A 15,269-nucleotide genomic window follows, 5' to 3' on the forward strand; every position below is an offset into this window, starting at 1 on the left:
CAAAGAAATTCATATTTAAACAATACCTGAGAATCAGGGCGTTACAATTCTCCCCCACTTGAACTAGACTTCGCCCTAGAAGTCTGCTGGAATAAACAACGCCGGGTAATGCTCTCGCATTTCCGTCTCCGGATCCCATGTCCACTCGGATCCCCTCCGTTGCTCCCACTGCACTTTTACCAAAGGTATTTCTTTGTTCCTCAAAATCTTCTTCTTCCTTTCCAAGATGGCCACAGGCCTCTCTAGGTAATTCAGGCGCTTATCGACCTGAATATCATCCAGTGATACTACTGCCTCCTGATCCATAATACACTTTCGCAATTGCGAAACATGGAACATGCTATGAATTCGGCTGAGCTCCTCCGGTAGCTCTAGCCTATAAGCCACTTTTCCAACCCTGACAATGATCCTGAATGGCCCAATATAACGGCGACCCAATTTTCCCCTCTTCCTAAGGCGGATCACACCCTTCCAGGGCGAGACCTTCAGAAGTACCATGTCACCAACCTGAAACTCTAAATCCGATCGGCGTCTATCAGCGTAACTCTTTTGCCGACTCTGAGCGGTCTGCAGCCGCTGTCTGATCTGCTAGATCTTTTCGGTAGTCTGCAAGACTATCTCCGTCCGACCCATCACTCTGTGTCCAACTTCACCCCAACAGACCGGGGTTCTACATCTACGACCATACAACAGCTCAAAAGGCGGGGCGCCAATACTGGAATGATAGCTATTGTTGTAGGCGAACTCTGCAAGCGGTAGGTGGGAATCCCAACTCCCACCGAAGTCAATGACGCACGCCCTCAACATATCTTCGAGGGTCTGAATGGTTCGCTCACTCTGTCCATCGGTCTGCGGATGAAATGTTGTACTAAAGTGCAGCCGCGTACCCAGTTCCTCATGGAACTTCTGCCAAAAACGGGAAGTAAACCTGACATCCCGATCGGAAACGATGGAGACTGGAACCCCATGGTGAGAGACAATCTCGCTGACGTACATGTCGGCCAATTTCTCGGCCGACGAACTCTCCCGTATGGCCAAGAAATGGGCACTCTTGGTCAACCGATCCACGATGACCCATATAGCATCGAACCCCTTCGCCGTCCTCGGCAACTTCGTAATGAATTCCATCGTGATTTGTTCCCATTTCCACATGGGAATCTCCAGAGGCTGCAGCTTACCATGCGGCCTCTGATGCTCGGCCTTGACCATCCTACAGGTCAAGCACCTCTCGACATACCAAGCGATTTCTTGCTTCATACCGGGCCACCATTAACTCAAACTCAGATCGCGGTACATCTTGGTGGCTCCCGGGTGTATAGAAAAGTGAGACTTATGAGCTTCCTGCATCACTATCTGTCGGACCCCTCCAGACATCGGAACCCAAACCTGACCGTGTCGGGTCAATAATCTGCGGCTATCCTGAACAAATCGGGCGCTCTCGCCCTTAATCCACTCCATCTTCCAGTTCTCTGGTCTCATGCCCTCAACTTGAGCATCCCTAATCAAGTTCACAAGCGGGGAATCCACCGCTATCCTCATACACCTTGCTGGGGTAGAAGACCCAGCTGACTTGCGGCTCAAGGCATCCGCAACCACATTTGCTTTACCAGGATGGTAAAGGATTTCACAATCATAGTCCTTGACTACATCCAGCCACCTGCGCTGCCTCATATTCAGGTTCGGCTGATCCATGATGTGTCTCAAACTCTTGTGATCTGTGTATATAGTACAACGGACCCCGTACAGATAATGCCTCCAAATCTTGAGAGCGAATACCACCGCTCCCAACTCAAGATCGTGCGTAGGGTATCTCGTCTCATGCGGCTTCAGCTGTCGTGATGCATAGGCTATCACTCGTCCCCTCTGCATGAGGACTGCTCCCAGTCCTGTGATGGATGCATCACAAAATACTACAAAATCCTCGACTCTCTCGGGGAGCGTCAACACTGGCGCCTCACATAAACACCGTCGGAGGGTCTCAAACGCCCTCTGCTGCTCAGGGCCCCACCGGAAATCCACCCCCTTCCTCGTTAGACGAGTGAGGGGTACTGCAACCTTGGAGAAATCTCGAATTAATCTCCGGTAGTACCCTGCTAATCCCAAGAAACTCCTGATGTCTGAGGGAGATTTTGGAATCTCCCACTGCATAACCGCCTTAACTTTGGCCGGGTTGACCAAAATCCCCTCCTGGTTAACGAGATGTCCGAGGAACTGGACCTCTCGTTCCCAAAACTCACACTTCGAGAACTTGGCATACAGCCGTTCTCGTCGCAGAACCTCCAGCAGCTACCTGAGGTGCTCCTCGTGTTGCTCTCGGGTCTTGGAATACACCAAGATATCATCTATGAACACAATGACCGAGCGATCGAGCATCGGTCTGCAGACCCGATTCATCAGATCCATGAACACTGTCGGCGCGTTGGTGAGCCCAAAAGGCATCACCACGAACTCGTAATGACCATAACGAGTCTGAAACGCGGTCTTCTCCACGTCTTCCTCCCTCACCCTGACCTGGTGATACCCGGATCTCAAGTCGATCTTGGAAAACCAAGATGCACCCTGCAGCTGATCGAAAAGATCATATATCCTTGGGAGTGGATAAGGGTTCTTCACCGTTAACTTGTTCAACTCCCTATAGTCAATGCACATCCTGTGCAAACCGTCCTTCTTCCTGACGAAGAGGATCGGTGCTCCCCAGGGTGAACTACTTGGGCGAATAAACTGCTTGCCCAGCAGCTCCTGCAACTGAGATGCCAACTCCTGCATCTCTGGCGGTGCCAGACGGTACGGCGCCTTAGCGGTAGGGGCCGCACCCGGCACTAGATCAATCCTGAACTCTACCTGCCTCTCGGGAGGCTCTCCAGGTAACTCCTCTGGAAACACTTCAGCAAACTCCCTAACCACTGGAACCTCTGAAACGGAAGTATGATCCTCAATCCGCGTATCTATCACATACGCTAAATAACCAGTACACCCGTGCTGAATGAACTGCCGAGTCCTGGCGGCTGAACAAAACCCTGCTCCCACTTTGATGCCCTCACCATACACTACTAGTTCTCCCCCACTTGGGGTTCGAACTACCACTCGTTGTCCCTCACAGTCGATCATGGCGCCAAACCGGCTGAGCCAATCCATCCCTACGATCGCACATACTTCCCCCATGGGAATTGGAATCAAATCTATCGGAAATGATACCCCGAAAATCTCCAGCTCGCATCCCCGGTAGACCGAAGAAGCAGAAACCCCGTGCTCGTTGGCGATCGAAACTCAAAACGGACACTCAAGCTCATCTACCGACACACTGAACTCTCTACTGAAAGTCTGAGATACAAACGACCGACTCGCCCTCGAGTCGAATAAAACCAAAGCAGGCAAAGAGTTTACTAGAAAAGTACCTAAACACAGGTACCACCGATAAGCATAACATAGATATAATAACTGAAACAGAAAATAGAAACATACTAGCAACCACATCCGGTGCTGCCTTGGCCTCCTCGGCCGTGAGCTGGAAGGCGCGCCCCTGAGCCTTCGGAGGCTCCACCTTGACTGACCTCCAAGTAACCGGTGCGGATCCCTGCGCCGGCTTGGCGGCTAGCTGCGGGCAGTTGGTCTTTACGTGACCAACCTGATGACAATGGTAACAAATCATCATATCTGCTGGAGGGGCGGACTAGCGACAGTCCCTGGCATAGTGCCCCTCCTTGCCATATTTGTGGCAACCACCTCCTGCTCGACAAACCCCAGAATGACCCCTGCCACACTTTCCGTAAGTGTGGCTCTGCTGACCCCCGGTCCGAGTATCAGCGGTCTTGGACCGCTTAGGTGCCGGCTGAGACTGTGTGCCGGAACCTGACGCTGCTCCTTCAACTGCAGCTCTAACTCCAACTCGCGCCGCCTCGCGGCTTCCTGAAGATCCAAAAGAGTCTCACAACGTTGCGTAGCAACAAACTGTCGAATATCAGTCTTGAGCATACTCAGATAACGAGTCATCTGAGACTGCTCTGAAGCAAACTCCGGGCAAAACATAGCCCTCTCCGTGAACATACGAGTGATCTCCATCACTGACTCCTCATCCTGCCTCAATGTCAAAAACTCCTAAGCAAGCCGCTCCCGCTCAACGCGTGGAACGTAGCGGGTGCGGAACATATCCCGAAACTGCTCCCAAGTGACAGCAGCCCGCTGATCATCAGTGTACAACCCTGTCGTCAATCTCCACCAGTCCTTTGCCCCAAGCCTTAGCAGGTTCAGGGCACACCTGAACTTCTGGTCAGCAGGACATGAACACGTGAAGAAACAACCCTCCATGTCAGATAACCACCTCATAGCCCTGATCGCATCCTGTGTACCATCAAACGTCGGGGGCTTCGTGTTATGAAAGTCCCGGTACTGGAAACCCCTGCCGGCTCCTCCTCCAACCCCTGTCGCGGTTACAGCCGATGTGGCTGCAGCGGCAGCTGTCTCTGCTAGAGTTGCATATCGCTCATCAAAGTACTCAACCATCGCGGTCTTAATCGACCCAAACATCTCTGGCAGTTGCGCTCGGAATGCTGCAGCAATCTCATAATGCAGAATCTCCCGGATCCTGGCATCCAACTCCTCTGTCCCTATCTGTACTGCGGGCTCAGGTGCTACCGGCACCTCCGACCCTCCGTCTCCCAATCCTAATCCTGATCCTGATCCGGATCCAGTAGTAAAACGTCTCGTCACCACCATACTGAAAAATATAACCAAGACGTCAGATAAGCAACATATATCGGGAGACCAATTCCCACCACCCCAGGGGTTGTGACTTCATTGCTACGCGTATGGGTCCTGTGCTTTCAGTAGTACGGGCCCATACTACCTTCCGCACCTACTCATATTTGTCTCAAGTATCACCACAACGCCCTAGTACTATCATCAACATAATATGCGCTCAACCCTCACTCCTAGGGGAATATCGACTATCTCGCCACTGATCTCACGGCTTCCACAACTCACACATCCATGAAACTTTCACCAACCCTGCAGCACCAGTGTATGCTAGCCACACATAACGCTGGACCCGATAGACTTTCGAATATCCAATCCTACACTGAGGTCGAATCAGACATTCTCAGGCTATAAGATCTTGGTTATACACAACCGTGATGTATACACTAAACACCTACAGTTATGATGTCAATTCCATATACAAGAACCCTAGGCTAGTAGGCATCATATAATCAGGCAAGTCTATCATGCGATTCCTGAAGATTCCTAGCCTAACACTAGCATGCTGTTCTATCATATCATAATATCAAATAACTGTATGGTATTTTGGGGTTTACTTACAGGCTCCGGCTGATCGTACCCTCTGCATCCTCCACCCTTTATTTTGAAAACCATTTTAGAATTTATTCCGAAATTTCCCTTGATTTGAGACTGGGTTTGCACGAGTGTTTCCCCCAATTCACTCAAACCAAGGCTCTGATACCAACTTGTAACATCCAAAAATTTTACGCCAAATTTAAACTTTTCCAATCATAAAAACCAAATAGTATTTGCTTACAAAATGTTTTCAAACATTATTCATCAGAGTGTCCCAATAACCAGATCATAAGGATGAGGAGCGGTACGGTCACGGCTTCGCCTTGCCATGATCTCCTGAAGTACCTGAAACAATAAACTGAAAACTGTAAGCCCGAGGGCTTAGTGAGCTACCCCAAAATACCAATACCACACCAATAATACCATATCAGTAACAGACAATCAACAACATGCATACTGGGGCATCAGCCTGACTGGACCGCCCTGCAGGGCCTACAGTCTATCTGAATCTATCCCGAGCCTTCGGCATAACTGGGTCGCCACGTGGGCCTACAGTCTCGCCGGACCGCTCATAGGGTGTGTTGGCCTTCAGCACAAAGCAGGACCGCCTCAACCCAAGCAACAAGCAAATAACCATGTGCACATAGCTAACACATATTGTCATATACAAACATCAACATATCTATCTCACTGATCATCAATCATAGTATTCTCTCATAACTAGAGCATCGACCTAGCAGGTCTCTAACATACCAATCCCTACGGATCATGAGAGCATAACATACTGTCTATCCTGATTCCGATCTAACAGGTCATAACTATATGTAGCATACCATAACAATAACAACTAAAGGGTCGGCCTTAGTGCCTTAGACCCTATTGATATAGTGAGGATAACTCACCTTGCAGATGTCGACTCGGGTAGATAAACTTCAACCCTCGAATCACTGCCACAAACTCCACCACCTATTACCATAGTATAATCATACCCATAAGTTCCCAACCTTTCAAGGTACCCCATAAGCTAACTAATCAAACCCTGGTCAAAGTCAAAGTCATCAGTCAAGGTCAACAGTCCATGTTGACCTTGACTCGCCGAGTACCCTCGGCTACTCGCCGAGTCCTTGAAGTACTAACCCACTCGCCGAGTCACCGGAGTGACTCGTCGAGTTCCTTCGGTTTACGATCGAAACCCTAAGGCCACTCATCGAGTTTCCTTCTTGCAACTCGACGGTTACACGCGCATACTTAAATTGGGGAAACCTCAACCGACTCGCCGAGTTGTTCATACAACTCGTCGGGTCTACGACAATCTTCATCGGACTCGCCGAGTTGTTCATCCAACTCGTCGGGTCCAGGCTCATCTTCATGAGACTCGCCGAGTCAACCTTACGACTCGCCGAGTTCCTTCAGTCCTTAAGCCATACAGACTCTTTTAAGCCATGCAGTGGCTCCAAATTACAGATCCAAGCTTCTAAGGCATGCTTTTCACGTAAAGTTGCAAACTTTACGTGCATGCATAGCTACAAAGGCTCTTAATGTCAAATCTAAGCTCACAATGGGGGTTTCATACTCAAAGAGGCCTCATACATGACCAAATTCGGAGCTTTATGACTCTAGAACCCAAGAAGGGTCCAGATCTGAAGTTACAACTTCAGATCTAGCTCATATCCCACATTATCATCTCAACCAAACCATAAAAACCCTAAATCTCAACGAAAAGAGGTCTAGAAGGAAAATGAAGTAAAGGTGACGACTTGATACCTCCAAATGATGCTATCTGAGGTAGATTTCTGATTTCCCACACTTCCTTGCCCCTGACCTTTTGTTCTCCAAGCTCTTATTCTCAAAAGATCTCTTCTCCAAAGCTTTAGACACACAAGAATGAAACACCACACGAATTAGGGTTTTCTGAGCTCTCAAAGGACTACAAAGAGGCCGAAGGAGGCTTATGCTTCTTTAAATAGGGTGCAAAACCCCGAGATTTAGGGTTTCATCTGCCAGCTCCTACTCGTCGAGTCCCTTTATGGACTTAGCGAGTAGGCCACTAAATACGCGTCCCCAACCCGCTGCTACTCGACGAGTAGGACAACCAACTCGTCGAGTAGACCTTAAAATCAAAGAAATTCATATTTAAACAATAACTGAGAATCGGGGCGTTACATGGCGATCATGCAGACTTGGTGCCTAAACCTTGGCGATCATGCATACTTGGTGCCAAAACCCTGGCGACTATGCGGACTTAGTGTCTGTTGTATAAACCCTGACGACTATGCAGACTTAGTGCCTAGACCCTGGCGACTATGCGGACTTAGTGCATGTTGTATAAATCCTGGCGACTATGCAGACTTAGTGCCTAAACCCCGGTGACGATGGACTTCGTGCCGATTCCTTAGGATGATCCTTAGGAATGAATGAACGAGGAATAGTTGATTCTTAGGGTAGATCCTTAAGAATAAAGAAGATAATGGGGATGAGTAATTAGGTTGATTGTTTGATGTTTAAACATAATAATTATATTATTGTTGGTTGAAAACCCTATGTACTCACCAGGTTTCCCAACCTGACCCACTCCGGCTTATTTCTATCACATGTGTCGATATGAAGTTACATTACACTGAGAGATTTAAAAGAGATGTAGATCACTAGTGTAAATGAATGTAAGTTCTGTTTATGCTTATGTTTCTGTATTGACGATGACATCCCAAATGTTTTAAAAATGAATAAAAATACATTTCTTCGGAAATGCTTTGATAACGTATTTATCATGTTTTACTGGGAACAAATTCCGCAACATTTTTATTAAAAGAAGTACTCTGGTTTTTATAAAGCATAAACAAAATCGGTCTTTTCTGGCCGTGAAAATGGGGATGTCACACCCATCAATATCTTCAATATAATTCAAATTTGTTCATTTCAAAATTCAACCATAATTATATAATCATCAACATGGCAAAAATGGCAAGTATGATCTTGACTCTTAAATTAAAGATCAACAATTACCAAGAATGGCAATGTCTGCGCAATGACACACACGCACACACAAAATTCTTATGAGCATTTTATCAAACACATACAGTGTAATATGGAAGGAGAAAAGAGAAACACCATAACTGGGATACATACACGACAATACTAACAGTCTACCACACAAACAGTCAGTGAACACACACACACAAAAGAATGTCACACATATACAAACATAAGCACGGTCTCATACACACACATAGTCACACACACATAACACCCTCATCACCCTTTTACTTGAAAGCTGTTTATATGAAATAATGAAATCGTTTACTCTCATAAAATTCAAAACAAATATAGTCAACAAATTAAAATACTAACCTGCTATAGAGAAATACGACTTCCAATAACAAGAGGAATATGAAGACACCGAAAAAAAAAACAGTAAATAAGTAGGACGTGGAGTTGCCATCTTATAAATGGTGACATCTAGCAATCAAATTCGTCCTCAAATCTTGGGTTCTTCGTAATCAACTCGTAAATTTTCGCTGATTTGTCGCCCATCAATTTGGAAACTATTATCATTTTCAATCTTTCTACGATGAAGAAGATTACGTTTCGGGCAAAACTGGAATTGTTGATAATGAAAATTATGAGAGGGAATTAATTAGTAGCTGGGAGGTCGCATAATCCGCTACAATCTTGCAAAATACGGCTCACATAATTAATTTGAAATTCGAATAAAACACTGAATACCGAAAAGGGTAGATTATATATAAGGAAGAAACACAGTCAATGTAATTTTTTTATTCAATATTGAAAAAACACAGCAAAAGCATAACAAAATGAATTGTGTCAATCTTAAACAAAAGGCCTATTAAAATGATATGTGGCATAGAAAAAACTATTCTTATATTAAATAGGTAGATTATTTAGTGTACTCAATGAATGAGTGTATATAGGGGTGTTCTTTATGATGAATCGTTTGATCCGATCCGATCAAATAAATCTAAATAGATTTCGGTTTTCAAAACATGGATCCAAATAATCCAAACTAAATTCAAATTTGATCCGATCCAATCAAATTACAATTCAATTGGATCTGTTTTTACAAGTTGGTTTTTAAGAGGCGATACATTTTAAAAATATATAACTTAAATATTAGCCTACTCTATAAAAGTAACTAAAAAAAATAAGTTATGAATTATAATTATAAGCAACTATTAAGAAAATTTGATTATAGTTTAATATTTCATTGACAAAAAAACTTTTTATAAGAAATGCATATTAATATATTATATTGGATGAAAATTTCTAATACTTAACAAATAATCTAGTAACTTTATAAATGATTAAATATATATATTAAAAATAAATAATAAGTTGTTATTCGATTTTTCTGGATTATTCGATTCTTATTTTATAAACCAAACCAATCCGTAATACAAAATAATAATTCGGTTTAGCTTAAAATCAATTCAAAAATCCATATATCCAAACCAAATGATCTAATCCAAATTGTCCGATTGGACAATTCGGTTATAACCAAATAGTGAACAACTCTGGTAAATATATATTTAATATGCATATTTTGAGAAATTGAATATCCTTTTATTTTTTTCCTATCATCTTCCTATATATATTTAAAACTGTAATAATTATCCTATTTAATAAAATCAATAAATTTTTAATACACTTATTAAGAAAAATCATAAAAAAAATAAGATAGAATATTAACTTCTCGTTCTTTTATATATAGCAAAACCATAAATCGGTTCCGTAAAATAGTTGCCATTAGACCGGTCATCGTATCAAACCGCATTTGAGCACCCAAAAAACTCTTTCGGGTTTTGCCCATTTGAGAATCCTCTTCCCCTTTTAACCCCCCGTCACTCCAAAACCCTTCTTCCGCCTTTTCGAGCTCTGTCTAATTTTATCCCAATTCGAGCAATCACATCTGGAATAAATCGAATTAGGGCTTGAATGTTGATGATTTCGCAATGATTAACATCAATTCGCGAGAGTTGAATTATCTAGTGTACCGTTATCTACATGAATCAGGTCTGTTCTTACTCCACTTTATTATTTTTATGTTTTTTTTTTTTTTTTTTTTTTTTTTTTTTTTTTCAGTTGTTGCTGAATTGAGAAAATGTGTTTCTCCTTTTCGGTTTGTTTTGCTTGGATTTTAATTAACTCAGGGGTCAATAGACTATTCTAGGCTCTAGGTCACTGAAAGTTAACTAATTTTATGACATTAGTGTTGGTGATTTTACTGACATCTAGCATTTTAGAGAATTGGGATTTACAGGAGTACCATGGGGTTTAGGTTATGCTCAAAACACTCATATGATCCACGACATATGGTGGGTTGGGGTTGAGCAGAGCGATTTGAAACCTAACGGATTTATAGGACTACAACTACTGGGACTGATGATATAAATACATAATTTTATAATTAGTTTCACTTTCTTGCGATCTCAAAGTTTGTTATTGACTTCTATTTTTGTGCCTGAACTGGAAGCTGTATTCCATTGGATTATTTCGTGAAACCCATGCATGTAAGGGTCGAAATACTACTTACAGAAAGTGTAACACCATCCAGTTTGTCATTGAAGTTTTTTAATTATCACCACACCCTGACACTTTTTATAACGTGGTTGCTTCAAAATCTTGATAATGCATGAGCTAACAAGGTTGGATTACATGATAACAATAGTCATAAACAAGGAATTTCAGCACAAAATGTCAAGAAATTTTTGAGAATGCTTTCAACCTGTTAGATTCACAATTGAAGTTTGAATTCTAGTAGAGCATTTCTGTAAGATGAGGCCTACAAAGGGTTTTTTTTACCTCTTCTATTTATGTTGTATAATATACCTTTTGAGTTATCTGTATTAACCTCCTATGTAATTTCAGGTTTCACACACACTGCCTTCACATTAGGTTATGAGGCTGGGCTGAATAAAAGCACAATAGATGGAAATTTAGTTCCACCTGGTGCTCTTGTTACATTTGTGCAGAAAGGAATTCAGTATCTTGAGCTAGAAGCTAACCTCACATGTGTAAGCACACAGTTACAATCTTTATTCCTTTTACTGTGTGTAACACTTTTGTTTATTTGACTTGGATTGTCTGTATAATTGGGGTCTCCAGAATGATTCTGACATTGATGAAGATTTCTCTTTCATACAACCGATCGATCTCATCACAAAGGATGTTTATGAACTACAAAAAATGATAAAGGAGAAGAAAGAAAGTCTTCAGAAGACTAAAAACAGAGAAAAAAACAAAGAACATGAGCAGGAAAATGCAAGAGAAAAGGAGAAAGAACATGTGAAGGAAAGAGAGAAAGAACATGAACAGGAAAATGCTAGAGAAAGAGAAAGGGAACGAGGGCATGCTAGAGAAAAAGAAAAGGAACAGGAAAGACAACATAGAGAAAGAGAAAAGAGAATTGAGCAAGAACAACATAGAGAAAAAGAGAAGGAAAAGCAACAAAGGGAAAAAGAACGTGAGTTGGAGAAAGAGAAGATAGAGAGGGAAAGAGAAAGAGAAAGAGAAAGAGATAATAAGGGTAAACACAAAGAGAAAGAGAAGAAAAATGAGGATCTTGAGGATAAGATACGAGTCCAACCTGAAGAAAATGTGATTGCAGAAGGTAATATGCATTCTTTGTGTTATACAAATCACAAATATGATTTACCATGTTTATAAATGTAGCTATATATATTATTATCATATATTGTTTTTCCTCATTAATGTGAAATAGGAGCAGAACCAATGGAGATTGACACAAGCTCTACAGCTTTGCCTTCTGTTATCCCTAACTCTGATGTGACAATTTTAGAAGGTCATACTTCTGAGGTCTGTGTAAATTCTTAATTTCTTAAATCTTGCTTTAAACTTTTCTTGAAGAACATTGATTCTTTTATAATTTTAGTTTTCTTGTCATATAAACAGTAATTCATCTGAGCATTTAGACTTTTTCAATAGGAATGGATTTGAATTAATTAACTAACAATTTTCATGGTTTCATATTAAATTAATTTAACCATTTGTCTCAGGTTTTTGTATGTGCATGGAGTCCAGCTGGCTCTCTTTTGGCATCTGGGTGGGTATATTTAAGTACAAGAAGAAGATGATGATGATGATATTTTATTTTCAACTAAAATATTAATAGTATAATTTGAGATTCTGACTTGAATTTATTATATATATATTTAGGTCTGGAGATTCCACAGCTCGAATTTGGACAATTGGTGATGGACCTTGTAGCTCAAATTTACAAAAAGGCCCCTTAGATGTTGCTGTTTTGAAACACTACAGAGGTAGAACAAATGATAAGAGCAAAGATGTAACAACACTTGACTGGAATGTGAGTCTTTTTTTTTTTTTTTTTTTTTTTTTTTAAACTTTTTACTTTTTACTGTTGCATCTCATACTGATATATGAAATTTGTAATGTAGGGTGATGGAACTCTACTTGCAACAGGTTCTTATGATGGACAAGCCAGAATATGGAGTAAAGATGGTATATTTAATTAAACTACTTTTTTGCATTTTCAATATGGGTTTTTTAAAATAAAATTTATTTATTTAGGGGAGCTGGTGAGTACATTAACCAAACATAAGGGGCCGATATTCTCCTTAAAATGGAACAAGAAAGGAGACTATCTTTTAAGTGGCAGTGTAGACAAAACTGCAATTGTATGGGACATTAAGACTGGAGAATGGAAGCAACAGTTTGAGTTTCATGCAGGTATAGTTTCTTTCTATTTATTTTATTGTTATATTTAATATTTAATTTAACTTATTTAAAAAACAAAAAAAAAAAAACTGCAGCTCCTACTCTTGATGTTGATTGGCGCAACAATGTCTCATTTGCAACTTGCTCAACTGACAACATGATTTATGTCTGTAAAGTTGGAGATAATCGACCAGTAAAAACTTTTGTGGGCCATCAGGTTTAACAAAAAAAGAAAAATTAATATCTATAAATTTTTTAGTATGAATTATGAATTAATAATATGTGAATGTTACTTACAACCAGGGTGAAGTGAATGCTATCAAATGGGATCCTACTGGTACACTTCTGGCTTCATGTTCAGATGATTCTACTGCAAAGGTAATTATTTATTTATTATTATTATTTTTTTCTATATATTAATTACTTAAAATCAATTATGACATAGATATGGAGCGTAAAGCAGGACACCTGTTTGCATGATTTAAAGGAACATACAAAGGTATGAGTATGACATATTAATCATAACATATGATTATATTTGTTTTTAATTATAAAATATAAAATATAAATTAATATGCAGGAAATATACACCATAAGATGGAGCCCAACAGGCCCAGGAACAAATAACCCTAACCAGCCGCTAGTGCTAGCAAGGTAAATATTATATGCTTCACTTATTTATTTATTTATTATTATTTTTTTGATGATATTGATCTCCTTATATATAAAAAAAAAACAGTGCATCGTTTGATTCAACAATAAAGCTATGGGACGTGGAAACAGGGAGCCTCCTCCACAGCTTAGTTGCACATGGGTAACTACTACATTACATTCACACAATTATTTCATTTTAATTTTTGTTGTATTTTGGAATATATATATATATATATATATATATATATATATATATATATATATTATATTAATTATGTTGAATTGAATGGATGAAGGGATCCGGTATATTCGGTTGCATTCAGTCCAAATGGGGAGTATCTGGCGAGCGGGTCATTGGATAAATGCATGCACATATGGTCTGTGAAGGAAGCAAAGGTGGTGAAAACATATGTTGGGAGTGGTGGGATATTTGAAGTTTGCTGGAACAAAGAAGGTGATAAGATTGGTGCATGTTTTTCAAACAATGTAGTTTGCATTTTGGACTTTCGTATGTAATCTTAAAATCTTTTTTATTTTATTTTTAAATTTGTATTGTTTGAGGAGGTTGGTTGCTTGCTTGCTTGTATATGAAGACTAAGTTTAGGTATTTGGGAAATCGGAATTAGTAACCTTTAATCATGCTTTACTATGCTTTGTGGATGCATCTTTCTTGATTTCCCCCCTAAGAAATAAGTTGGTTGTCTTATAGAATAATATTGCTTTTTGTGATATGAATACGATCAATTTTGGTTTGTGGCAAGTTCAAGTTGGGGTTGTCGGGATTTGTTGATTCAATTGAGACAATGCATTAAAGGGGAAAAGAATTGATCACTATTTGAGAACAAATTTAATTCATTTGTGTCTTGCAAAGAATCAACACCAAATAAACTTTGGGATAACCTTCAACAATTGTATTAAAAAAAAGACCGTTTCATACTCTATTTATGAATAAAGATACAAAGAAAATTAGATCATCTAATTGTGCTTATAAAATCATTTCATGTTGGAAAAGACCCTAAAATATGCTCATATTACTAGTAAGCTCTCCTATGTGGAGAAGAGACCCGAAGGTACGATTTTAATGTGCAATAATGGGAAGAAAGTAACTCTAAGAAGAATCCCACATGCTAGAGGTGTGGAATATCTCTACACATGTTAAGAAAAAAAAATCCCCAATGGAGCAACCTAGGTAAAAAGCTTTGCTTTTGCGAACAATTTTTTTTCCTAATTGATCGTGATGATTTCTTTTAAAAACATGGCATCATCATAGTATGTTCATTCCACAATCAAAAAATATACTTTTTCTTTGTTTGCGGTTTCATGGATTTATACATGAGTATTTGTTTGACATAAATGCAAGGTATGATGAAAATCAATGTCCCATGGTGATAAACTTTTGATGTCACTTAACGTTTTAAGTGGATTTTTTTTTAATTACAATAGTTAAATTAAAATTAAAATTAATTAAACAACATAAATGAATTTAAATGTTTCAAGTTAATTAGATGATTAATTTGGGTCAAACCGGTGATTAGTAATTTGAGGGACCAAGTTTTCCAAGTTGAAAAACTTAAATTGACTTGGACTTTAACTAGGTTCTAGGACCAAAACGC

General features: G+C 40.3%; 1 protein-coding gene across 1 annotated transcript; it reads left to right on the top strand.

The window, feature by feature from the left end:
• Positions 1-10,059: 10,059 nt before the first annotated feature.
• HOS15 (WD-40 repeat family protein) lies at positions 10,060-14,295 on the top strand. The gene is made up of 14 exons (XM_079048880.1): positions 10,060-10,317; positions 11,173-11,318; positions 11,410-11,914; positions 12,026-12,120; positions 12,321-12,367; positions 12,481-12,631; positions 12,723-12,786; positions 12,856-13,014; positions 13,098-13,219; positions 13,306-13,380; positions 13,448-13,501; positions 13,583-13,656; positions 13,742-13,816; positions 13,953-14,295. Exons 1-14 carry the CDS (start codon positions 10,257-10,259, stop codon positions 14,170-14,172), a joined length of 1,848 nt encoding a protein of 615 aa, XP_078905006.1. The 5' UTR covers positions 10,060-10,256; the 3' UTR covers positions 14,173-14,295.
• The last annotated feature ends 974 nt before the right edge of the window (positions 14,296-15,269 follow it).

This window comes from Lactuca virosa, chromosome 1 (genome assembly GCF_052849685.1).
Source record: "Lactuca virosa cultivar CGN04683 chromosome 1, Lactuca_virosa_CGN04683_v6, whole genome shotgun sequence".
Taxonomy (NCBI): Eukaryota; Viridiplantae; Streptophyta; class Magnoliopsida; order Asterales; family Asteraceae; genus Lactuca; species Lactuca virosa.

Bases quoted from the DNA above. Each gene is read 5' to 3' on its own strand.
- HOS15 (XM_079048880.1), top strand. From the start codon at position 10,257: ATGATTAACATCAATTCGCGAGAGTTGAATTATCTAGTGTACCGTTAT. The intron at 11,319-11,409 runs GTAAGCACACAG...TGGGGTCTCCAG, and splicing joins TAGAAGCTAACCTCACATGT to AATGATTCTGACATTGATGA. The intron at 13,381-13,447 runs GTAATTATTTAT...ATTATGACATAG, and splicing joins CAGATGATTCTACTGCAAAG to ATATGGAGCGTAAAGCAGGA.